Raw genomic sequence first — 26,610 nt, 5'->3', positions numbered from 1 at the left:
TAAGTATATCCGCTAATCCGGGGCCCCGGAAAGCATGAAGTGACTGCTGCTGAGAATGGACTGGCCTTTCCAAAGTGAAAGCATAAGGGAAAAATAATTTCCCCTTTTTGAGTCCATCCGTCACTGGATATCATATTAGGGATCTGCAAAACGATGGAAATGAGCAGAGTGAAGCTTTGCAGGTGTGAGGTAGAGGCCCAACAATGGGTCTTTCTTTGGTTCTACGTTCCCCCAACGTAACTTGCTCTTCATCGGGGACACCTGGAGCCGGGGAGACAACCGTCCTCCTTCCGGTGCCAAAGCCTTTGTCTCCTGCCTATTGAATGTGGGTTTCCCTTTCTCTGGGCTGCATCAATGGCTCTGGCTGAAGTGTAGGGGTGGGGCGGGAGGAGGGGGCGGAGAAATACGGCTCCATGTTCTCAACAACAGGCCTGGCTGGACGACTGAGTCCAGGGCAATCTGGTCTTTTGTTCTGCCCGAATCCTGTTCTCTTTTACTGGTCAGATCCCGGCCTGGAAGGGATAATGCTTCACCAGCTTAATTGCCCGGACCCATCACCTTTGCCCAACCATCTGAGGCTGCCGGTGGGAAGGCCGCGGAATGCAAAATGTGTTTTCCATTAAGTTTAAATTAAAAATCGGACTCAAGATAGATACCTTTTCTGCAGCCTCCCTGCCGCACGATATATCATTCTCTTGCGCCACCGCGATTTCAAAACATGGTCTCTCGGCACTTTCTCACAGGTCAGGCTCCGAAACACATACAGATCTCCACTTTTTGTAAAATGACAAAGGACTCCTTTTCCTTCTTCGGCCTCTGGCCACCCCAAGCCCAGAACCTTCTGGGCTCCCAGAAAGCCCAAACTCCCCCCAGTGGCCCTGAGTCTGAACTGCCAGCCTGGAGGGCTCTCACTTCCTCTGAGGTCCGTCCCCAGCGCGCCTTGTGACGGCCCAATCTCATTTCCCGCAGCCCTTGGCCTGTAAATATGGCCTCTGCCAACGGGGTGTGCCCGACAGAGATACTGGTGGGGCCGCCTGGCGGGTCCAGGGTGTGGGGCGGCACCGGGAAGAAAGAAGGACAGGGTTAGCGTGGTGATAGGTTTGGCTTTAATCTGCCTCATTCCAGGAGGCCACAGGGAAGTTTCGGAAAGCATTTATCTCTTGGCGCAAATGAAAACAGAAAATGCTGTGGGGAAAGTGGCCTGGCCGGCAACATGGAAGCGTCAGGGGCACGAGGCTAATTCTAAGGTAGAGAAGGGAGGTTAGCTTCCTGTCTCTCTCTCTTGGGCCATCTCACATCAGAGCAGGAAGCTGCGGGCCGATGGCAGACTGAGACCTAGGAGGCCTGGGGCTTAGCTCCCAGGCTGCTCTCCACTGGCGTCCGCCTTTGAACCAATTTCTGAAGCCCTCCAGACCTCAGTTGCTTCGGCTTTAAAATGGGGGTTATAAACAATTGTCCACGTGGTGTCCACAAGGGGGCATCCTGTCCCTGTACAGTGAACGACACCTGGGGAGATGCACACCTGAGCCCCGGTGTCCCCGAGGGACTCCAGAATCGTCCCAAGTACTGTGGGCATCCGTCCCAGCCCCCCGCCCCCACCGGCCCCTTCCCATGTCCAGTGCGGGTGATGTTACAGAGCGCGGGTGTAGGGGACGGCCACTCTGTCTGGGACAGCTGAAAAGCTGAAGTACAGAGACCAAGCACTTCCAAGCAGGCCAGATGAATCTGGGTATGCCAGGCCACCAGACGGGGCATAGAGGCACTCAGGACACCACTGTTTCTTCTCCACCCCGGGGAAAATACATTTTAACATTGAAGTGTGGTGTCTGACATTTAAAGGTATAGCTCCCCTCCCAGACAACCAGAGCAAATGCTCCAACACCTTTAGTGAAAGTGTGAATTTGGTGCTAGAGCTTCTTACCCCACACGGTTTCCTTGTTTTCTGTGCAAGTCCAGAAAGATCAGATATGTTGGAGGGATCCAACGAATGTGGCGTCTTCTGTGTCGAGGAGCTCAGCTACTTGCGCCCCACCTCTTGCCAGAGTGGGGGATGTTTGAGCCCCGGCCCCCTCCTCAACAACAGGACAGAGGACAAAGCACCAGGAATTAGCACCCCTCTCCCCTGCCTCCACTCAGCTGCCCCAACCTCTGTCCCCAAAATACCGGCCTCCCTGCCTGAGCACAAAACATCCACTGGAAGTAAGTCTGGAAAAACAATAAAGTGTTTGAAGGCATGTTGGTCGGCACGGGGAGGGTTCCCTGCAATCCTGCGCGCAGACAGTCACCAGGCACATACCTCCCGCAGGGGTCTTAGCTGGCCAGACACCGCCCAACACAGAGCGTTCCCGAGGCCAGAATCCGAAGGGAGACACCAGTTGAAGAGAAGCATGAATCAAATTTTTTTTCCCATGATGGTGCATCATTTTATGCTTAGGTTCCTCAAAAGGCCCTTGGACTATTACCATACTATGCTCTGGCAGGTTTTATTTTCTTTTTTTGAGCCTTCATACAGCATTTTAATTTTTGCTTCTGCAGGCAGACATGGTTTTTCTATCATGGCACCGAGCACTTCATATTTAGCTGTTGCGCTCAGCGTCGTATCACATAGGCACCTTGTTCTATCTCCTCTCCACCCTGGAAATTTCCTCCGCTCATAAACAACTTTCTGGAAACTTCATATTTTTATTGCTTTGGGGGCATATCTACATATGTAGTTATGGGGCCTATCTTCCTCAACGTCTACAAATATTCTTGAAAAGAAAGAAGGAAAGAAGCAGCGAGGCACTCTTTTTCTTGCCCTCGTACTTGTGGCCCCCAAAAGACCAATGCTTCGGCCCTCATGCTTCACAAACCGCTCACTCCTTTGCCCCTTAGTGTCTGTGCTCCTCTATCATGGTTACCAGGGGCGACCTTAGCCAGTGCCTGAGCCGTTGGGGCAGGTGTTGGTCTTGCTTCAGGGTCTGTGGCTTGGGTTCTTTGGTGGCAGGAAACCCTAATGGGGACTTTGGTTGTTTATGGACCTGCCAGAAAGCAGGCCTGAATGGTTTCACATGGCATGAAGGGGAGTTCCCCACATCAAGTCAGAATGCACTTGAACATTTCCCCAACAAAGGCATCTGCCACGGAACCCCAGATTATTGGTCCCTTAAAGTGATCGGACGTGCTATCCATGTTGCTGCTGTCTCTCTCTTCTCCCACAAAGAAAGTACAGGGGCCAATGATTCCTGGCCCTCCACCATATGATGCCCAAAGAAGCAGAAAGGTAGGCTCCAACAGCGTCCTTGCTTTGCTGATCCACGCTTCTCGTGCCCACCTTACGTTGCTCACTTCCAACCTCTTCCCTGCCTGGCTAGCATCGCTGCGGGGCTCTGTGCAAAGAAACTTTAAAAAAAAAAAAAATTCCATAAACATTTAAAGGCTGAGAAATACAGATCATTAGAAAATGCTAATTCTCCAAAGCTCAGGAAAACTGGGTAGAGACTCGCCCCCTTTTTTTGAGCTTGTTGTTTCTTGGGCTGACCTCACGTTGCAGCAAGACTCAGACATGAGGTAACTGCTCTGGTGTTAACATACGCTGCATCATCCACACTCTCTTGCTGGTTACCAGACGCCTCGGAGAGGTGACCAGAGTGCCCGGAGGCACCAGTGGAAACTTCCAAAGGCATTTAAAAAATTTTTTAATTTTATAGCCAGTGTGTGTTGCTTCCACCCCGTGTAGCATGCTGCTGTAGAATGAGACAGAAGAGTACAGAGATGGTGAGCTGAAGCCGCATTGAATGATGGGGAGACAACAAAGAAATAACCAACCAACCCAGAGCCCAGGAGACCAGGAAACGCAGCCCGCAGGCACTGTCCAAAGACCTCAGCTTGGAAGGGGCTTTAAAATCATCAAGTTCCTTCATTCCAAAGCTTAACTCCTACAAGATTCCAGGCAGCTCTGGCTATTTTTTTTTTCTTAATGTTTTTTATTTATTTTTGAGTCAGAGAGAGACAGAGCATGAGCAGGGAAGGGGCAGAGAGAAAGAGAGACACAGAATGGGAAGCAGGCTCCAGGCTCTGAGCCATCAGCACAGACCCCGATGCAGGGCTCGAACTCACAGACCGTGAGATCATGACCTGAGCCGAAGTCGGACACTCAACCAACTGAGCCATCCAGGCGCCCCCAGGCAGCTCTGGCTATTGACGGCAAACACTGAATCCCAAGGTTGCGGGTCTATCCCTGCTCAGGGCTGACTGTTAAAAAACTCCCTTGTAGAAAGAACTCCCATCAGTCTTCCTGCAGCGTCACCTCCCTGATCTCTGTGCCACCTTTTCTGGCCACAGACAAATCCTTCAGTACTTGGGGTCACTGATATACCTACCACCACGCTTGGATTTCCAGTGAAGCGTTAGGGCTGAGGCTATTAGCATGCCTGAAAGAATTGTTCCTATCTCTGTGCATATTTAATAGTAAATGAAATGCACATGGAAATGATGGGATCTTGGTGCCTGAGAACTCTGATATCGGATAAATCTTTTGAACGACTACACAGTTTCTTTCATAAAATCGCCTTTTCCAAAGCTCTTTTTTCCTTCTCGCTGTGCCAGAAGAACATGTCCAAGAGACCCTCATGCACATGGAAGGTCGGCTGCTCCCCCTGTTTGGCTAGGAAGAGTGCATAGTGAGCAGCCTGCAAAGGTGGGGTTCGGGGGGGCTAGAATGACACTAAAGAGAAGAGGAAGCTAATGTGTACGTTTTCAACACTTTAAATCCTAAACCCATGAATCTAGAGTTTACCGGAGGAACTTTGAATCTTTGCACACGAAAATACCAGCCAGGGTGTCCATCTATTTATAATTCCAGGGCAAAGTAGTTTCTGGAAAGGGGTTCTCCTGGCAACTACACTCTGGCAGGCCCCACTGGGTCACAGCTCCCTGCTTTTTTCTCCAGTTCTTATTCCGCTTCCCTTGACACTACGGGACTGGGTCAGCCCCCTTTCAGGGTCTGTAGGAGCCCATGAGACCTTGGCAACTTCACAGGCCTTGACGTGTGAGGCTCCGGTAGCATCTGCCCAACATAAACTGACTGTGGGGGGAACCAGTTTCCTTTTCCTGGATTAGCTCCATGGGAAATCGGTCTTCATTTTGACAAGGCCGTTCAGAGTCTTCTCCCAGCCCTGGGGACTCGGCCACACCCTCTGAGGGGCTCCGCTGCCCAGAAACAGACAGGACACTTACTTTCCCTGAGGTAACTGAGGTGTGACAACAGCACTTCCGTGTTGTAGAGGGAGGTGGCTCGGAGGAAGTCCTCCTTGTTCATTTTACACAGTTCCTTGCCATCCATGTTCTGGAAAAAGGATGTGTCGATCTCCATCAAGCCATACTCCTTTATCGCCCACTCCAGCCACTGCCGCACGTGCTCCTGAGTCCACAGCGTGGGGTCTGCAGAGGAAAGGGCTCATTAGCAAGGGCAGGGCCAGCCAGGACTCCCCTGCCTTCATGAAGGCTGCGTATACCCTCTCTCTCCCCATCCCTCCTTCTCCTTGTCCTCCTCCTTCCCCCGTTCCCCCCTTCTCCCTCCCCCCACTCTCTCCCTCAGTGGGAAAGTGGGTTCCCTCCCAGATGGTCCTCCTAGAACTCCCATCTGGCTCCTCCACATCTGGCACTGCCTGAACCACTTAGCACTCCGGGGAGGTTCTTAGATGTCTCCCTAGGCATCGTGACAGAACATTCCCTTTAAAGTATTTGGAAGGCCATTAAAACCTTTGCTGGAGAAATGGTGGCATCCAAATGAAAGTAAACACAGTTCCACGGACCCAGGGACCAAAGTCCTCTGGAAAGGGAAACCATCTGTATCTTGAGAACATTAACGATTGCACGGGAAGAACACCGATCTCTCCGATGGCTACAGAAGGGAACACATATGTGTACAGTTTTACTGCAATTCCATCTGTACAGTTGGAAAACCCAGCGCTGTGAGCCTTTAACATAAATCCAACCTGGGTTTTCTCCTTGTGGAGACAGCTGGGTTGAAATTTCTACCAGATCATCCCCCAAACTTTTTTTATGATATTTAAGTCCCCAGAGATGAGGGAAACGCACTGGAGAGAGAAAACCTTTCAGCCCTTCAGCCTTTGAGTGAACAAAAATAATGTGATGATGGAGGTCCTCTCCACCCAGGGGCCTCACAGTTCCTTTCTGGCTAGGTGTGTGGATGATGGGTGTGGGTATGCTTTGAGGGCTGGCGATGAGTTCCAGCAAATTCCACAGCAGGTAGAGCGCTTGTATCTTATCACAGACTGGAAGCCATCTCTTTCCTTGGCAACCGATTATCAGCAAATCCAACAGACACCTTAAATATGCCCATTAGAAAAAAATGCCCATCACAGAAGAAAACTGCATGGCTCTTGGCCACATGAGATATCTGCCCATGTGAAACATTAGGCGGGAAACCACATAATTAAGCAACAAATTTCATGGTGGTAGTTGAAGGAATCATGGCTGGAGGGGAATAGTGTGAACTTGGAGAAATACGGAAGGCTGCCTGGACGAGGGGAGGAAGCTTGGCCTTGTAGGCAAGCTGTCAGCCCTCAGCTTCTACTGGGCCTGCTTCCTTAGCATATTTCCCAGGAAAGGATATCTGTGCACCTTCTCAGCCCTTCACCCTCTCATTCAGAGTCTGTGAAGGTTCTGGGCAAATATGGGAACCAGGTTTGAAGGATTAGGAGTGGCCGTGGGGAAGGGAGCAAAGTTCTGTGGCCTCCCTCTCACGGAATACGAATTCCCCAGCACTTTTACTCAGAGCTTCTGCTGATCACCCTTGTTTGCCATGGGTTCTCCCTTTCTCCTTGGTTTTTACATGTGAGTATCTAGGTGGCAGGGGCTGAGTCTGCTCTGCGAAGGGCCCAGCCTCGGCCCACGGGCGGGAGTGGTTGCTGTACTGGCGCTGGAGGTACAAGAGATGGCAAAAGAGGAGAGAAGAGACTTTGGAGTTCAGGTCACAGACTGCTGCCCAACAACCAGTACCCAGTAACTGGTGCCTCACACGGCCCGTGGCTCACGCATCTAGAAAATCCAGCAAAATGGCTTTTGTCTTCATTTTACAGATTGCAAGAGGAGTTTGGAAAGGTTAAGTCCCCAGCTCAAACTTGAGCCTTCCCAGGACTTCACTTGGTGGAGGGGGTGGGTCCCCCTGACCCAAAGCCCCTCCTCTTGCCTTCCCACCTGTGAGTTGTTCTGCCAAATAACAGAGCTCCTCCTAACGCTTCATTGTACAAGTCTATATGCATCTCTCTCCCTCCCTCCCTCTCTCTCTCTCTCAACAATTTCTTGGTTTGTTGACCTCTTTTACTCTCCAGAAACAACTAGGCATGGGCCACTGGGAAATGGAAATATTCTGTACCATTTCAGAATTCTAAAGGAAAACGGCACAGGTGGGCAATGGATTACACAGCATTTTTATTTCATCTGATCTCCTTTGCTTCATCCTGACTCCTCACTTTTAGTGTTTGAGGCCTCAAATTCGATTTTACACCATGTATTTAATTTATTTTAATATTTCCACTCTTGCTTTGGGCTCTATCACAATATTATTTCTCTCCCTTTACAGCACAATGAATTCTAAAGCTTCCACTCTGGATCACGCTAAACTCTTCCAAATGTATTTCCTGGATGATTTAGTCCTAGTTTCTTCCCATCTGAACCTGAAACTGGTGATTAACCAGAGCCCTCGTTTATACTTGTCTCAAAATCTCCACCATAAATTCAATCAGTTGTTTCACAAATGTTTTATTGCCTTGATTTGTGGACTTGCCCAAATGCAACTTTCCCTCATGTCCAGGCGGCTGGCCTGGAGGAAGCCAGAATGTCTGATGATAATGTTGAAAGATCTCACCAGAGGGAAAGTAATGAAGTAAATCCATAGCCAGCGAATTCATTGCAAGAAAGGCTTTGAAAACCCTTTGATAAGAATTCACGCTATTTTCACCATTACTGCTATCATTATTATTACCTTGGTCCACTGAAGACTGACATTTTGATATTCCTTTTGGAAGTATTTCAACACCAACTCAGAGTGAAAGGGTCAACCAAGCAGCCTGTCTGTTTGCCCCTCTCTCCTCCCAAAAGTGACTACGAAAATGAGATGGCATCCATATTTGGTTCAGAGACAATCTCTGATGCCCTGACTCTACAGAGCCCAAGAGTGCCTTCCCACGCTGGCCACTGTTTGGCAAAACAGGGCAGTCTGATGCCAGATGTGCAAAGGCCCGGCGAAGCTTGGCTTTGCTTAGGGGAGAGCAGTGAGATCCCCACCCTGTCTGCATTATCGTTCCTTCATTGTCTGCTTCTTTTGATGAGAAGGGAGGAACACGGTTTTCTTGGACCTTACAAATGCACCTGAGCTAAACATTCCTGGTGTCTGAGGGAGGGAGAGAGGGAGGAGATCAAACGTTAAACGATATAAGTAGTATAATGTAGAGAAAGCAGTTAAATGCGCCCAGCATCTGGAAAGTGCTCAGAAAATAGGAACTACTCTCCCTCCTCCTGTGTGAAGCCGCGTGCTTGTGGAAAAGGGAAACTCAAAAAAATCCTTTATGAATAGTTTTCAGGTCCTGCAGGGCACAGAAAAATTCCTATTTTCCCAGCTCCTCCTGCCTCCCTGGGTCCCACACTTCCCACCCTCTGCCACCTTGAGTTTGGCCCGGCGCGCAGGGATGCTACGCAGCCATAGTCTTACGAGATGGTGAGACACGGCGTCCCATGGAAAATAAATACAAAAGGGCGTAGGAAGGAGAGGCTCATTACAAAACCATGCCTTCTAGGCCAACAAGCAAATTCCTTTGCACTACCTCAAAGAGATATCTAATCCTTTGCCCTCAGACACCACGGCACTTACACTTTTGCAAACGGAAGGGGTTGTGCCTTTTTGGTCATGTTATTTTGGTAAGATTAGTTTTAATCCCTGCCCTGTAATTCACTCTGCTTAAGATTTGGACGTTCTCGCTCCTTCTACCTGGCACCGACTCTACCCGCTGCAGTTTTCAAACCCCCTTTCTGACCAGGCTGCTGAGCTAGCTGGTCTAGCTGAGGCAGAGCATCCGGCCAATGGACGGAAGGCTTGAACAATGATTTTATTTTCTACAACCAAACAGCACCAATACCTAGGAAAAAGGCTATTTTTACATAATGACATAACTTTCTGCACACGTTAAGGCGCTCCATTTGTTAAATATAGTTATTTCTATTTTGAAACGAAGAGAGCTGGCTGTAATTTTGGAAAGGTGGAAGCTTGCAGATGCCAGGAAGTACTGCCTGATGGACATGACAGACCTCTGTGGCCACTCTTCTCCTTAAAGGCAAGGGCGGGCCCATCCAGGAGTTTCTGGGACTCCTTCTGGTTTCAGACGGCCTTGCCTCTGCCCTCTTAGCAGTCCTCATCCTGTGGTACCGTGTCCTGAGGTCGAGTCTATGACGTGACCTGTTTGAGGGTGGGCTCCCGGCACCTGCCCTTCAGGGTGCTGGTGACACTTGGGACACTATCTTGAAGGACAGTGGGAAGGAAGGTGAGGAAGGTAGCTCTCCTAAGTCAGCACTTCCATAGCGAATAGGGTATCAGGTAAAGCTTCAGATGCCCAACTGGGACAAGCCCGCCCTCCAACTACTAGCCCAGAAAAGTGAGGGCACGGATGCCAGCCGGCAGCCTGGTTCCCAAAGTACCTGCGGGGACGATGACCCTCCTCTCGTTGGTGGTCATGTTGGGAGGAGGGGGGCCGTTCTTCTCATCCATGTAGCTGTTGTAGTTCATGGCGTTGGACTCACTTCCACCAACTAGCTTGCTGCATTTGCTAACACTGCAGTCCACTGGAGACTCCCTGAGGCGAGAGGACACAAAGCCCAGAGGAAGTCATCACTCCGGCTGCCATCAGCACAGCGTGGGCAGACAATCATGGCGCCATTTCCCAGCCCCACTTGGTGCAACGCTGCTGCTGCCTTATTTCTATCCTCCACGCCACCACCAGGGTTTTCAAATCCCAGCCCAATCCTATAATTACGGCACTTAAAAACTTTGGCAGCTCCCTACTGGCCTCAGACTAGAGTCTGGACTTCTCAGGACCGCATCACAGCCCTCCCAATCTGACGGCAGCTGACATTTTTAGCCTTGTTGCCAGGCAACCTGTGCTCCAACAGCACTTGCCCTGGCCTTGGCCCCAGGTAGGCCTCCGCCTCCCACCCCCACCCCGGCACTCTGTTTCTGCCATGGTTCTAGCTCTGGTCACGCTGGGTGATTGTTAGCTTAGCGGGTCCTCTTCCCCCGCTGGATTGGGAGTTTCCTGAGAGATTGACAGGACTTCCTCCTTTAAACCTCAACGTCTTACATAGTGCCTTCTATAGGAGACGAGTGATCATTGTTTGCTGAGTGAAGTATTTCTACTGCACATATGATTTTGATGCATTTCTTGTACCCGGTTCTATTTTAACTTCCCAATACCCATCCAATGGTTCATATCTCCTCTTTATGGTTAAGGAAACTGAGAGGTGAGGTAACTGGCCCAGGGTCACACAGCTAGTGTGACCTGAGCAGGACTCAGGTCTTCGGTGTTAAGCTTTCCCATCAAAACACCCATATGGGTGTGCCTGGCTGGTTCAGTTGGTAGAGCATGTGACTCTTGATCTCTGGGTCCTGAGTCTGAACCCCACGTTGAGCATAGAGCTTACTTTATTTTTTCATTTTTTTAATGCTTATTTTCAGAGAGAGAAAGAGTGCGAGGAAGGGAGGGGCGTAGGGAGAGGGAGAGAGAGAATCCCAAGCAGGCTTCATTCTGTCAGGAACAGAGCCTGACGTGGGGCTTGATCCCCTGACCCTGGGATCATGACCTGAGCCAAAATCAAGAGTTGGATGCTCAACCAACTGAGCCACTCAAGCACCCCTATTTTTTCAAATTAATTTATTTATTTTGAGAGACAGAGACAGAGAGAGAGAGAGAGAGCACAAGTGGGGGTGGGGGGGGCAGAGAGAGAAGGAAAGAAAGAATCCCAAGAAGGCTCTGTGCTGTCAGCACAGAGCCCGACATGGGGCTTGATCCCATTAACCATGAGATCATGACCTGAGCTGAACGAGTTGGTTGCTTAACCGACTAAGCCATGCAGGCACTCCACAGAGCTTACTTTAACACACAGACACACACACACACACACACGGGCTGGTTGCTTCATGAAGAAGGAATAGAATCCAAGAACTTTAACCTGATAGAAAGGCTGTGGCCTTTGTGGCCTTTTGCAGCCCTGGGTGCCACGCTCACGGAAGAACCAGAAGGAAGTGCAAAAGGCAAAAGTCATCCAACTCCGTCTTGATGTACGGAGCCCAGTTAGCACCTGGTGTGTTGCAACACGGGTGCAGGGAGCCTGCTCCCTGGCGCCAGCTCAGCAATGAGCAGCCATCTGGAGATCTAAGCCGACACTCCACTTGTGGCCACCCCGTGCCCGGGAGCGGGCCAGCAGAACGCTCCACATACCCCGCCAGCCCAGCATCGTGGCCCCTCCCAGGGTGCCTGGGGGAAGTGCGGTCCTGCCCTGCCCTAGCTTCCCTTCAGCCCCTCCGGCAGCAGCAGGACTAAAGGAGACAACTGGAAGGCCCTGGAGAGGCTGCAGCAGTGGTTGCACAGCACAGGAAGCATCGGACCTGGGAGACAGCCAGTTCTCTCAAGAGCTCCAAACCAGGCCTTCAGACCAAGGAGTTCAGATAAGGTTCAGATTACAGCTGCCCAACCTTGGGCCGCAGAATGACTCCAGGCTTCCCAGGGGCCTGGCCGCTGCCCTCCTCACTCTGCTTTGGGCAGGGACCAACCATCATGAGGACTGAAGGAGCCAGGTCGTGCCAGATAGGGCCCCGCCCATCCCGCGGCCGGTGGCGGCACCTCCAGAGGCCTGGAGAGCAGTCCCTAACACAGAGGAAGGGAGTAACGGCCCGGGGTTGGGGGGCGGGGGGAAGGGAGGGGGCAGGGGTGGGGGCTGGGGGCCCAGGCAGGGCAGGGGGGCCAGAGCATATCCAATAAAAGACAATTAAATGAATTTGTCTCTTAATCTGAAAGGAAAAAAATATTGAAGATCACTTATCATAGCTGGGAGATAAATGCTCCACTGAGATATTAGAAGTCAGACGGTAATTTTTTCCTGATGTCTTACAGAGGGGAACATGGGCTGAAAATGAAAATAAGATGTATAACTTACACATGTTAGACTTTAAGGTTTTACTATTCGCCTACTGTTTTTCCAGGCAGAGAACCAAGAACCAGCCGTCAGAGCCCCAGATTGTTGAAGGTTTAATGTCCCCATGGCAGTCTGCGGAGAGGCAGTAGCACATCAGGGCTTTTCACCAGTTTGGCCCTTTGGCTTCTGCTGTTGAAGGACTTGGCCCGTCCGGAAGCAGTCCCAGAAAGACCCTGGTCCTGTGTCTGAGCGGAGCTCTGGCCAAGCTCGCCGGGTCCCCCACCCTCCTCATGGCTAACCACAGGAAGGCGCGTGCGTGCACTCACACACATGCGCCCACGAGTACACGCGTGCACACACACACAGACACGTGCACATCCCCAAAACACATGCACACGCACGCCGCCGCAGCCTGGCGGCCTTTCCCAACATACTTGTCCACTGTGAAACAACCCAAGTGCAGTGGGAGTTTGCAGGATTAAGTTGGCCTTCAACCAAGGGAGCGACGTTTTCATTGGCTGGGAACCCCGTGGCAGAGGGTGGGGTGGCCAGAGCACGCGCTTCCTCTGCCGGATGCTTGAGTGCAAGGGCCGTGGGCAGGGGTGACAGAACTTTCGGGGAGGAGGGCAACATCCAACTGGGGGCGGGCATGATGGAAGAGTGGGTGCTCTTCCGTAGGCCGTGCCCCCCATCGGCAATATCAGGGAGACAAGATTCAAAAACTGATTTCCCCTGTCAGCTGGGCCGCTGGTGATTTCTGAGCTAAAAACTGACCTCTTGCCGTGCAGGGGTGAAAAGTCAGAGCCACAGAAATTGCCAAAGCGGAGCAACCCTTTATGCCATAGCCACCGATGGCAGGGCCGGGCCTTGGCGCCAGGAATAGAGAAAAATAAATGCGAAAAGAGGAAACATTTGGTAAAAGGCACCTGGTGAAAAGAGGAGCCATGAGCCCTAAGATGAGCACCTGCCGGGAAGGTGAGTGCCCAGGTCACAGGATCGGCCGGCTCCCAGAAGAGGACATCAGAAGCACAGCCAGGACCGGGGTTCTCTTGCCGGGGTGACCACTGGGGGCCGAACAGTAGATGGAACTTCCATGTAAGTTCTCCTAGTTCTGCTTCCTCCTCGCTCCTTCCCCCCGCCCCTCTGGATGCACCTACTCCCTGGCAATACAAGGCAAGCTGTCTGGCCGCCCACTCGTGGGTGCTTCTCCTCTGGAATGAGGCCCTGTCCTCAGTCCCAGACCCCTCCACTAGGGGGGCCCTCAGAGAAGCTTGGCATCACCCTGGACCACTACACTTGACCAGGCCAGCCCTCCTCTGAGCACCCAGGGGGAAAAGGAAGGAGAGCCATGCCTTTAACCTCCGGCCTGCCACGCTGCCCTCCATTCTCAAGCTCTTGGGCGCTGAGTCTCCACCAGATAGCACACGCCTTACATGCAGCCATCGGGCTTGACAGCTACTGCCAAGGGTGGGTACTGGCGAAGCCCAGCCTACAGGCTGCTCTCGGTGAGGCAGCTGGTGCCTGTGAAGAGGCCCAGTGAAAACAAGAGGGAGGGGGAGGGGCGCACGGATGGAGGGGAAGAGATTTGGCCACTCAGCTTGCCTGCACGGCTGCTGATTTGTATTGAGAACTGCACTTACAGCTGATGTGGGGTTGGGGCCCGCAGGCAGCTGATAGCACTAAGACAGGTGACGAGGGGGCCTGGGGTGGCCACTACAGAGCAGGAGGAGGTGCTGGCTCAAAGAGCATAACTCAGAGCATCTCCCTCTCAGGATGGCAGAAAGCCATGGCAGGGGAGGCCGCAGCAAAGGTGACATGGACCCTGCAACCTTGTCCTCTCTTTTCCCCTTGGGACATAAGCTCTTGACTCTTCCCGTTCTATTTTTGTGGGTTCAGTGAACACTGCTTTAAAAATACTGCCAGCGGTTTCCCAAAGTGCCTTGCAGGTGTTAAGCAATTTAAAACAAGGTGAGAAATCTTGGGTGTTTGGGTAAAAGAAGATTTCAAAGACTTCTCCTGAAGACAACCCCTTTAGACTATGGCAGATGTCTTCTATGTTTGCAAGTGACATATTGGATAAAGGGTTAGTATCCAAAATCTGTAAAGAACTTATCAAACTCAACACCCAAAAAACAAACAATCCAGTGAAGAAATGGGCAAAAGACATGAATAGACAACTTTCCAAAGAAGACAACCACGTGGCTAACAGACACATGAAAAGATGCTCCACATCACCCATCATCAGGGAAACACAAATCAAAACCACAACGAGATACTACCTCACACCTGTCAGAGTGGCTAAAATGAACAACTCAGGCACCAACAGATGCTGGTGAGGATGCGGAGAACGAGGAACCCTCTGGCACTGCTGGTGGGAATGCAAGCTGGTGCAGCCACTCTGGAAAACTGCATGCAGGTTCCTCAAAAAATTGAAAATAGAGCTACCCTACGACCCAACAACTGCACTGCTAGCTATTTATCCAAGGGATACAGGTGCGCTATTTCAAAGGGGCACATGCACCCCCATGTTTATAGCAGCACTATTGACAATAGCCAAAGTGTGGAAAGAGCCCAAATGTCCATACACTGATAAATGGACAAAGAAGTTGTGGTATCTATCTATCTATCTATCTATCTACAGCGGAATATTACTTGGTGATCAAAACGAATGAAATCTTGCCATTTGCAACAGTGTGGATGGAGCTAGAGTGTATTATGCTAAGTGAAATAAGTCAGTCAGAGAAAGACAAATATCACATGGCTTTACTCACATGTGGAATTTAAGATATAAAACAGAGGAACATATGGGAAGGGAAGCAAAAATAATATAAAACCAGAGAGGGAGACAAACCGTAAGAGACTCTTAAATACACGGAACAAACTGAGGGTTGCTGGAGGGGTGTTGGGTGAGGGAAAGGACTGAAAGGGCAAGGGGCACTGAGAAGGACACTTGTTGGGATGAGCACTGGGTGTTATATGTGAGTGAGGAATCACTAAATTCTTTTCCTGAAACCATTATTACACCAGATGTTAACTAACTTGGATTCAAACTTTTTGAAATAAATAAATAATTTTAAAAAATATATCTATATACAGCAAAACAAAGCAAAACACAGACATCTTCTCTACCTTCCCATTCAACCCAGAGCAACTCAGAGTGCACCCCGTGGATCCACAAGTCTGTGGCCCAGGCTGGCTGTCCGTGGATTCTCTGTATTCACACAGTTCCTGCGAAGTCTCAAAGGCCACCCAAACCACACAGTTGCGTTAGGACCTATCACGTGTGTCTCCCGTGTGATGTTAATGCTGTGCAACAATTAAACAAATCTGCGTTGTCTTTAGGATTTCTGGAGGATCCGTGCACAGGCGTGTGCCTATGACTTGTTTCTAAAAAGAAATACGCAGTGGGTTAAGAGCAAACTTCAAGAAGAGAAAAAAAAGTCATCCATAATATAGCCATCACCCTAACCCCATAGCTAGTTTCATCTCCATACAGGATAGGTGCTCACAGCTTCTCCGGAACCCCGAGGACAGCTTCCCACCCAGGTTATGTGTGACATTTCCATACTGCAGGGTTCAGAACTTCAGGAAGCACCTTAGGAAGGTGTTTTGCAGTCACAGAGGCAGAAGTTAACAGGGTGTGTGAGGCCGATCTTCCTGTAGGTGGAATGTGAAGTCTCTACGTGTCTCCTAAGAGCATCCAGATCCTCCTGGCCAGTCCCATAGGGGATGTCAGGGTAGACTAACACCGACTCAGATTCTGTGTTCCAGGCACATGAGCCAAGCAGGTCCTTGCATTTCTCCTCCATAAAATACTATTCTCTCCTTCACGGGCTGTTTTCCCCAATCCCTCTGGGTGAAGCAGGATGCGGCTGACAGTTATTTGCAGACCACAGCTTGGGGTCAAGTTGCTGAAGCCTACACAGAACCTATATGGGCCATGCTGTTTCAAGAACAACTCACTCTAGCAGATTCAGCCACAACAGGAAGATGTGGAGAAAGACAGCCAACCTCCCACAACACGGGCAAGCTAGGCTTTCTCTGAGCAACCCAGACCTCAATCTCTCCACTTGATTCCGAGCCAAATGACTTAATGCTGGGATGAAAAGCAAGAAGGGCATTATAGCTTTAGGTACAGAGAACACCTCCTCCAAAGACACAAATACCTATGGGTATTCCAATAAGCATGAAGTAACTTGGAAAACCCAAGTTATCAGAGACTATGGAGGGAATCGTGGGATGGTCCAAAGCATTCTAACTCAGCGCTGTCCAGTTGAAGTAGAGTGTGAGCCACACACATAATTTTCCATTTTCCAGTAGTCGCATTTTTAAAATAAAAAAAAAACAGGTGTAATGAATTTAAAAATATATGAAAATATATTAGTATATGAACTCACTACAACCAAAAGATTATCATTTCAACATCATCAGTATAAAAAATAATTAATGAGCTATTTTACTTTATCCCCCCCCCGCCCCCACTAAGTCTGTGAAATCTGGTGTGCATTTTAGATCTCGAGCACATGTCAGTTTTGGATTAGCCACACTTCAAGGGCTCAGAAGCAGCATGCGGCTAGTGGCTACTGCCTTGGACGCCACAAATCTGGTCCATGAGCCAAGAGACCCCAAATGGGGTCAACACACAGGGTTGAGGATGAGAGATTTAAATCGCCTGGCATCTATCTCATCGTGTCATTTCTTCTTTGCATGATCAAATAGTAGAATCTATCCTCAGCAAAGACGTTTTTCTGAAAACCCCTGCTCCCTGCTGCCCACCAGGCCAGCTTACATGTGGGCTCCTGGAGAATATTTACGAGGTGCTGGCAATGGCCGTCCCTAGCCTGCGTGGCTCCGAGAGCCCACGGTATCTTCTTTGTTCCCCCAGGGTGAGTGAGACTCCATCCATCTTTCTGAACCTACTCTATCACCTGCAGACGGTCGGGGTCAGGACAGGCAAATCAAAAGCAGGGGCTGTTTTGTGCTACCAGAGCCACGTAAATACCACGTCTGTTCTTTAGAGGTGTTCACACAGCTCTCCTCCAGCTGGCTTCTGGTGTGACTGCAGCCAGGAATGGCTGGCAAGTGGGTCCTGAAACTCGATTTCCTTGCCCCAGATTAATAGGTTGGAATGCCCTGTGGGGGAGTGAGAGGTCAGCTCGACAGTGTGGCCTCCCCCTGAGCACAGATGCAGGCTCTAGCCGAGGCAAAGTGGGCGGACCTTGGTTTCTGTCCTGGCTTGTACACCATGACCCATATGGCTTTGAAGAAGTATCTTCACCATTGAGTCTCGTCAGCCACGCATTCACTCACTCATTCATTTAACAACTCTTTCTGGAGCATGGATCAGGTGACAGGCATTGCTCAGTAAACTGCCTGCATTTTAGTGAGGGATGTGATACGAGTCAGGAAGAGCTAAGAAGACCTAAGAAGGCAAAGAGTGACAGGTGCTGTCTTAGAGCAGGCGGTGAGGGAGGTCTGCTGAAAGGTGACATTCAGGCACAGAGACCTGAAACAAGTGGGAGAGAGAGTCCTATGACTTGATGGAGTAGGAATGCTCCAGAAAGAAGGAATACAGGCATGAGACTCTGGGGCAAGAGAGTGCTTGGGGTCCAGAGTTTTGTGTGGCTGGTGCGGAAGGAAGGAGGGAGACAGGAAGGAGAAAATGAGTTTCATAGAAATGGGGGCCAGGTAGAAGACTTTGGGTTTTGTCATAAGGCAGTAAAGGATTTTGAGCAAGAGAGTTAAGTATTCTGAAAGGATGGGGTGTCTGGATGGCTCAGTTGGTTAAGTGACTGACATCTGCCCAGGTCATGATCTCATGTTCATGGGTTCGACAGCAGAGAGCCTGCTTCAGATCCTCTGTCTACCCACCCACCCCCCGTCTCAAAAATGAATAAACATTAAAAAAATAAATATTCTGAAAGGGTTAGTCTGAAGAACAGACTTTAGGAAAGCAAGCAGAAGCGAGGACAACAGGGGGCAACTGAGGCAGCCTAGAAGGACAGGTGCTGCCTGTCTGGGTTGGGGCGGGGCAACAGAGGTGAGCAGTGGTTGGGATTCAGGCTACAACAGACCAAAGACTCTCCAAGGGTGGAATCTGGATTTTCAATAAGCATCAGGAAGGTCCTGTGGTTGGGCCAGTTTGGGAAGTATTGCTGAATAGCCTTCCTTGCTGCCAGGCTGAGTGCCGGCAGAAATTGGACCAGGAGCCCAAAGGCACAATGTACAGGGAGGGAGGGAGCAGAGAGGTGGCCCACAGGCCAGGAATCAGAAAAGCCCAGCTCTGGTGCCAGATTTGCCTCCTCTAAGTCCTCAGACAAGGCGTCTACCACTCCCCGCCCCCAAAGCCCAATTTGCCTTCAAATGTCGAAATGTAATGGCGACATCTACCTCACGGGATCATGGTGGGAAGCAAACCATAAGATAATATGGAAAAATATTTAACAAACGATACCCTCCGTCCACTATGAGGGGCTCACTATCCTTATTATCTGTGTGGAGAGATGCTCATGTGAGGGACTCCTGGCTCAGAACCTCCGGGCCTTCCTAGAAGGCTAGACTCTGGGAAGGCGGCTGTGATTCCGGTGACTGGTTCTGGTTACTGGGATTGGAATGTGGAAGGGCTGGGGGTTCCCACAGGCGAGTCGGAGACCAGGGATTGTCTGGGGGAGGTCTCCTTCCCAGCTGCACACTTGCCCCCTTCTCTCTCCTTCTGTAGACTTGTTTCCTTACCGACCTCATCCGCTTCTAGTGAAAACTCTCTAGAGATGATGCCCAAACCTACATTCCAGCCCCCAAATATTATCTGAGCTTTAGTTTCCAAGGCCTAGTAGACATTTTTTAGCTGGATGTTCTACTGATTGCTCCCAGGAATCTCAGAGGGAACACTGACATCTCTTCCCAAAGCATTTCCTTTCCTATGTCCCCTGGATAACATCACCATCCTTCCTACAATCATCCAAGCTCCAGTCATTTTTTGTTCTTTCCTCTCATATACCCTCCAACCCCCAGAGACTTCAATGTTTGTCCACCTGAACCCTGCTAATTATCCCTTTGACGTGTCCTTCATGCATGTACTTCTTTTTATTTCCCTAATTATTAAAGTCGCTCAAATTCAGAACTTTGTAATCTCTTACCTGAGATATTTCACTACCTTCTTATCTTTCTGAGGCTCCCTTCCCCACCGCTGTATACAAAGACCCTCAGTTCTGTAAATGAAGCTCTGAAGACAGCAAATGTCAAGTCTACGCTTAAAGTCAGTGTCTGCATACAGAATAAATTCCATATTTTCTTAGCCTGCCATTCAGGGCCCTTCATTAATTTTCATTTTTATCCCCTTGTGCTATAAGCCCATTGACTTGCCCGATAGTTCATGAATGAGACTAATATTTTCTCTCTTTTTTGCTCATGAGGATCGCTATCACTATGGAGCACTTTCTGAGTCCCAAGCACTGTCTTGGGTCCTTCCTCCACAGCATCAGACTTAACCATTGGGACAAGCCTATGAAGAAGCAGATCCTCTAGTCCTGTTCTAGGAAAGAGGCAGCTGGTGATCAGACAGCTAGATAGCTTGTTCAAGGGCAGAGCCGGGAATGAAGTCTGGGCTACCTGTCCTCCCGGCATGCCCTTCCTTGACCCTCTGATTCTTCTCTCCTTGGGCTCTCTTCCCTGCATTTCCACAAGAACAGTCTTACTGCCCTGGGCACCACCAAGTTCAACTACACTTTCCAAGTGTGATGTGTCCTCCCTTGCTCAGTGAGACCATAGATGGGCTTGGTCACCTTTGCTCTAGTAAGACCCACCCAGAGGGGTCAAGTTTCTTCAACAGGTCAGGGAGGGTAGGTTCTCACTAGGGCTTCCCCAAGAGGGGCTCTACCTGGGCCTGACACACAATAGGTGTTCCACAAGTATCGGCAGAGGGCTGTTGAGTCTGACTCTGACCTGGCTGTTGAGGGCTGTACTAAGACTTAGAGAGCCAGGTGGGCTTAGAAGCCAGTAGGGCTTCCTGGCCCTACTCTACTCCCAGCCCTCAGTTTTATAGCCTTCTCTTGTCTCAGCTTTCTAGGGACTGACTCAGGCTCCCTGGCCCAGCACCAGCAGCCACTTCGGTCAGATCCGCTTGACTCAGACACCTGGGGAGCAAGCATGCCTCAAGCCTCCACCAGCCCCTCACCTGGCAGCTGGCCGCACCTACCCCTGGAGCTGCACAGGCCTGGTGGGCTTACCTGGATCCATTCATGTGGTCATACTCCCGCTTGACATTGACCCTCACCGGCTGATTAATCCATTCCTGCTGCGGCGGGAGGGGGTTGATTTTGTGGGGCTGGCCATAGTCAGGACTCCCTGAGGCGGTCATGTCGGCCTTGGGGAGATGGGCCGCCGCTCCGTAGGCAGAGTCGAAGAGGGACTGGTCGTCGCTCACCACCGACAGAGCCTCCTGGAGGGTCAGAGAAGGAGACGGAAAGCCCAGTGTCAGTTCATCCAGGGTTACTCTTCACCTCCTCTCCCTCTGAGCTGGCAGGGTGGCCCAGGGCTGCCCCAGGCGGTTGCCCAGGTCGCTGATTGACTCACACTCTGGGGGGCTGTTTATTCCTACGCAAACTCCACGGGTTCTCTGAAGGTTATCCCGGGTGAGGAGGGAGTTTGGGCAGTGGAGTGGGGAAGGAGGAGCCATAGGAGCACGTCCACTGTTGTGTCTGCAGAAAGGAGGGCGGGGAGCCAGAGGCCAAGAGGGGTGGTCACACAGCGTGCACGTGCAACGTTCCTGTGGCACTTGAATGCCAAGTTCTGTCGGCCATAAGCAGAGAGGCTTCTGACCAGCTGTGTGGAGCTGTCAGGCTGGAGGGGGATATGAAAGTGAGCACTTACTTTATAGGTGAGGCCACTGAGACCCACCCAGAGAGGTTAACTATCCAGCCCAAGGTCACACAGGGGAAGGGTGGGGCCCAGGGCTGTGGCTGCATCTAATTTCAGTTTCCTTATCTGTAAACAGGAATAAGAATAGCTTTTTCAGAGCTGATAGGTGGGTTAAGTGAGAAAAATCGTGGTACATACAGGTGTCTGGCTTGTAAGAAACAAGCAGCAGTTTCCGCAGGGGTTCCCCAGGGTGTGCTGGTGTATCTTACAGATATCCATGATTCAACTGGGAGGCTGCCTGCCTCTTGGGGACAGCGCTCTGTCATGCTTTCTTGCCTGACTCCTAGAGAGGATAGCTTCCTGTCTTAATCTGATGATTCAGTTTGCCCAGGAACGAGGGCAGAATTTCAGCTCTGTGGATGGGGGGCAGTCGAGGAGAGGCCCTCTGCAAGACCCTCAGTCTTCCCGCTCATACCGTCCCATCGCCCGGAGGAAGTCTGGCTTGTGGATGCCTGAATTGCGAAAGAAAGCCTTGCACTTTGCAGAGGTCGCCTACCAGCCAAAGCACCACCATAGGATTCTCCCACTATTCCAACTCACATCACATCACGGACCGGGGTGTGAAAATCACTGTATCACATAATCACACCAAAGTAAGGGGACCGCTTTGCAGAAAAGAAGGACACAATCTAGAGGGCAAGATTAATTTACAATCTGTATAATCTACAATTACACAATCTATAATTATGAAGAGGAGATGGAATAATATATGACAAATATCTAGAACAGCTTCTGGCAGGGCGCCCGGGAGGCTCAGTCGGTTAAGTGTCTGACTTTGGCTCAGGTCATGATCTCACAGTTCATGAGTTCGAGCCTCGCGTCGGGCTCTGTGCTGACAGCTGGGAGCCTGGAGCCTGCTTCGGATTCTGTGTCTCCCTCTCTCTGTCCTTCCCCAGCTCACACTCTGTCTCTGTCTCTCAGAAAATAAATACACATTTAAAAAAAGAGAACAGTATCTGGCATATAGTGACCCCCAATAAATGTTAGCTCTCATGATTACTGGTGTTCAAGTAAAGATTCTCTCAAACTACTTGTTATGGGGTCAATCATTCCCTTAAATTCACATGTTGAAGCCCTAACTCCAATACCTCAGAACCAGACTGTATTTGGAGCAAGGGCCTCTAAATGGGCCTGATTCCGTTAAAATAAGACCTTTAGGATGGGCTCAATCCAGTCTGACTGGTGTCTTTAGAGTAGAATTGTTGGACACCCAGAGTCCCCCATGTGGAGAGGCAGCAAGCCATCTGCAAGCCAAGGAGAGAGCCCTCAGAACCCACCAGCACCCTGATCTTGAACTTCCAGCCTCCAGAACTGTGAAAAAACAAATTGCTGTTGCTTTAGCCACCCAATGTGTGGTGTTTTGTTACGGCAGCCCCAATAGCCACCTTTACGTAAGCCCTCCCTACACTTGTCAAATTACAGGCTGTTCCACCAGCTAAAGTCACTGAAGTCGCTGCTTCTCCCGGGGCCATTCTCAACCCCAGCAGGACAGCCACATTTCAAAGAAAAAGGCTCTTCTGTGGCTGTTTCCTGCTGGGATCAGGGAAGAATTACTGGAACACACTCCAGGAAGTCTGCTTCTGCACCAGAAGGCTTTAGATAGTGTAGATACGGCCAGAGATGGCAGTTTCAAAGCTGAGCTACCTACACAATATTGAAAGGCTCCCGTCCTCCAAACAAGTGGGTGTTCCTTGATTTAGACCTAAAATACGCTGGGATCCTTGCTCGTCTTCCACCTAGTGCCCTTGTGTCGGGCTCAGAGAAAAGCTGTGCTGCCTGGAACCACTGTCTTATGGTTATTATATCCATTCTCCATGTCAATTAGGGATCAGACCTGCCTTTGTATCCCACACCAGTTTTCAGTTGTCATCCAGGCCCACAGTGTTACGGTTCCAAGTTGAAAGGTGTGACACTGTAATCTTCCAGATAGTTCAGCATGAGTCCCTGAAGTTCCTAGGGTTCTATACTAGGAGCAGAGATGACATTACCACCACCTAGGACCCATAAATGTGCTTTTGGTGACAAAGGTGGAGAACACTCACCAGTTCTGCTAGAAAAAGAGACTACGTTTAAGGAATCATGTTAATCGTACCACAGGGTATTGTCTTCTACTGTGGAGAGAGGCTTTATGCTCCGTCATGCACAAATCTTGGAGTTTCCAATTACAGAATTTCTCATCTCCCATCTTCTAGGTTAGGGGAGAAGAAATTCAAGGAAGGAGGCCTAGGAGGCAGGACTGGGGATAGTGATGCTCTGGGGAAGCATGAAAGATCTCTCTCATCATTAGCCCCAAAGATGGTGGGCCAGGAAGCAAGAGAAAGTAGGGTTTCAAGTCCAAGGGGGCCACACAAGGTGTCAAAACCAAGGTTCGAAGCAAAGATTGCAACAGAAAACAGATAAGACAAGTTGGGGGTTCTGGTGGCAGACCGTGGAGAGACTTCTTAAGGAAATGAGAATGCAGACTTACAGGACAAAGTGTAGGTGTAGTAAAGGGCACAAAACCTGTCCGAACTCATTTTGGAAAGTAGCTCACAATCAATGGAAACTCCAGTCAAGTGGCAACATCACAGGACAAGAGATCCCTGATCTCCTCCAGAACAACTGTCGCTCCTCCTGTCTGACTTGTCTACCTCCAGGCACATGTGCCTTCCCAACGCCTGTCTTCGTCGGGCTCTTTCCACTATGACTACACACACTTGTATGCTCTGCCCTCATTCAGCCCACTTTGCGCACGGAGCTCCCTTGAAAGTCATAAATACATCCTGCCACAATCCCTGCTCCGATACCTCCCAGAGCTCACTCCATGTTGACCATAGCAAATCTACTGTCATCTGCTTGTTTTCCCACAGCTCAGCTTGGCCCCAGATGTCCACCCTTACATTTCATGACTTCTCTCTCCCGCGACTCCTGCCCAGTGCTAACTGTTTCCACTGCTCCACTCAGCGGGCCCCACTCACATAACACTTCAAAGGTCCTTGGGCCGTGAGTACCCTTTCTTTGTACTTTCCACCTGCGCACATATCCGACGCTTCTCATTTTCTAAGGCAAACAAGATCTTCCTCACCCGTGAAATGTTCCCTGATAATGCCCTGTGACTCGTTTGAGCTTATGAAAGCCCAGTGAGAATACTGCGTGGGTAGGCGCATACACCCACACACGTACTCTCTCTCTCTGTCTCGCTGCCTCTTCCTCTCTCTCCCTCTCTGTTTTCTATTTCCAGTCATTGATAAGCAAAGGGCTTTTTTTATTCTTAGAACAGTATGGAGAAAAGAATGAGTGGTTGGGGGAGGCTGGGAAAAAGGAGTAAATGAAGGAAAACAGCTCCCTGTCTGGCCTGCTGGACTGAATTAAGAAGTCTACTAAGGGCAGGAGACCAGAGATGAGGGCCATTAAGTGGGAATAATAGATTTAGGCAGACTAGACCCCAAACAAGCTGATTTGAGATCCTGGTGGAAAATGAAAGCTGGGGAGGAGAACATTCTCACCATCTCTGAAAGGAACTAGCACCCTTTTGGCCATTCAAGGCTGGAGCTTTAGGAGCATCCCAAGACCACATCCCTTCTGACTGTATGATGGGGAACCTTCTCTGAGGCACTCAAGTGGCAGTGGGCGCAGGGAGGGGGGACAGGCATAGAGGAAAAGGCAAAAACGGAACATGGCACTGGGCAACTGACTTGTGGCCAACAGACTTGTGTTAGGGACTCATGTCACGGTAAATGATATGGGTGTAGTGACGAAGGTGCCACTTTCACCACGTGAGGAGCTATGGAGCTGGCAGATACAGCTTTTCACATGAGCCCCTCTTGCTATCTTACGCATGTCTTATAAAGCTGTTTACTTTTACTTCAACCCCTAAAACTTTGAAAAGTTTATACATAAAACTCCTACTTGTACTTAAAACTCTTCACAGGAAGGACTTGTTGGTCTTCATGAGCTTTTCACTGATGAATTGTTGATGAGAATTTCATTTGGGGATGATAAACTGAATTTAGAAAGAACTTCAGCACAAAAATTCACAAGCTATTCTCAGTGACAAGTTCCTTCAGTTTTTAACGACCTCACTGTTTCTGTTGACTTTGGACAGGACACGGAAGACAAGTTATTCTTCTAAAGACTGTTGCGTCCAGGTTGCTTTAGAGCATGCTACATAAAAATTGACTTCAACGTGAAGAAGACAGAAAGCGTGGGATCCCTAACCCCTTGTGGTATTCAGTTCTATGGTTAATCCTCGGCTTAGTAATTAGATTCTGAAGAGCATCTTTCCTTTGCTAGAAAGACTAGGCCTGTAACTCAGGGTGCTCTGGGCCCTCAGTCACTGAGTCTTAGACCCAGAGGGAAGCACACAGTCCCTTGACTCCTACCACTTTAGTACCCTACTTGACCCATTTGCTGGAAAGCCCAGACAAGGGCAACTTGGAATGGCAGCTTGAGTTCAGAGCTAAGTGGATGGCCACATTTGTCCATAGAAATGCTGACCAAGCTGTGCTAACCTTCCTTCCCATGATCCCCTGCTGGCCCAGGGAGCCAGCAGAGGTATATGGCCAACGGGGCACTCATCTTGATATGGGACTCTCCTTACCCAATTTGGGTGAGATGCCATTAGCACAACACTTATAATATTTCCTGCATTCTCATTATTGAAGATAGATCACAGCAGTCAATTATCATAACACATATTAAGCGCAAAAACACTGTTTGTACGAGTAATCTGATTTAATCCTCAGCAATACTTAGCAATACTATGAGGGATGTGCTATTATTACCTCTATTTTTTCAGATGAGAAAATGGCTAATTCAGAGAAGTGAAATAACTTGCTCAGGTCACATAGCAAGTGAGTATGATCTGGGATTCAAATTCAGGTTTGCTGCCTGGGCACCTCCCAGGGAGACTATAAGCACTTTGAGGGTACCTCTTGAGTTTATTGAGCACAATCTTTAAAGTTGGAGAGATATGACCTCGAATCTGAGCTCGAACAGCTGCTCACTTGCACACCACCTATTGTAGTTTATTTATACTCTATGAACTTCATTTCTGTATCTGTAGAATGGGGGATAATAACAGTACCTCACCTGCTTGATTCTGAATGAAGGTAACACGAGATAATGTAAGTGAATTTCCCAAATAGAGTGTCTAAAGTTCTTAGGACATAATAAGTACTCAAATCTAAAAGAAGCCCAATGCTGAGAGATGGCACTGGGACCCTGGTGTTGGAGTTGTGATGGCGGGGGGGGGGGGGGCAGATAAAGCCAGAGATCTACCTCCTTCTCCCCTGTGTGGGTTACTTAGAAGTAATGGAAGTTGCCTAAGACTCAAAATTAGCAGGTTCAGAGATAATAGTTAGATTTCGAAATGCAAATTCCATGGGTTTCTGAACACACAGCCTACTTAGCTAATGTGTTCCACTCTTCTTTTTCAGACTTCTAGGTGACACAGACAAGATTCTGTTAAATAGCCATTAGGGGTGCCTGGGTGGCTCAGTTGGTTAAGTGGCTGCCTTCAGCTCAGGT

The 26,610-nt window shown here is 49.7% G+C and overlaps 1 protein-coding gene across 5 annotated transcripts in view; it reads right to left on the bottom strand.

Annotated features, from left to right (window-relative positions):
- FLI1 (Fli-1 proto-oncogene, ETS transcription factor) overlaps positions 1-26,610 on the bottom strand; it is a 145,393-nt gene that overhangs the window by 50,677 nt on the left and 68,106 nt on the right. For 3 of the 5 annotated variants that reach the window (XM_058687295.1, XM_058687298.1, XM_058687296.1), the window contains 3 exons: positions 20,412-20,623; positions 9,697-9,851; positions 5,218-5,421 (listed from right to left, as the gene is read on the bottom strand). In XM_058687295.1, the coding sequence (XP_058543278.1) occupies positions 5,218-5,421; positions 9,697-9,851; positions 20,412-20,623 (571 nt within the window). Of the gene's footprint in view, positions 1-5,217; positions 5,422-9,696; positions 9,852-20,411; positions 20,624-21,240; positions 21,795-26,610 lie in introns of those variants that run through there. The other 2 variants (XM_058687297.1, XM_058687299.1) reach the window with 2 other exon arrangements.

The sequence above is a fragment of the Neofelis nebulosa genome, chromosome 10, assembly GCF_028018385.1.
Source record: "Neofelis nebulosa isolate mNeoNeb1 chromosome 10, mNeoNeb1.pri, whole genome shotgun sequence".
Classification (NCBI taxonomy): Eukaryota; Metazoa; Chordata; class Mammalia; order Carnivora; family Felidae; genus Neofelis; species Neofelis nebulosa.
This window is presented reverse-complemented; position numbering and strand designations above follow the sequence as displayed.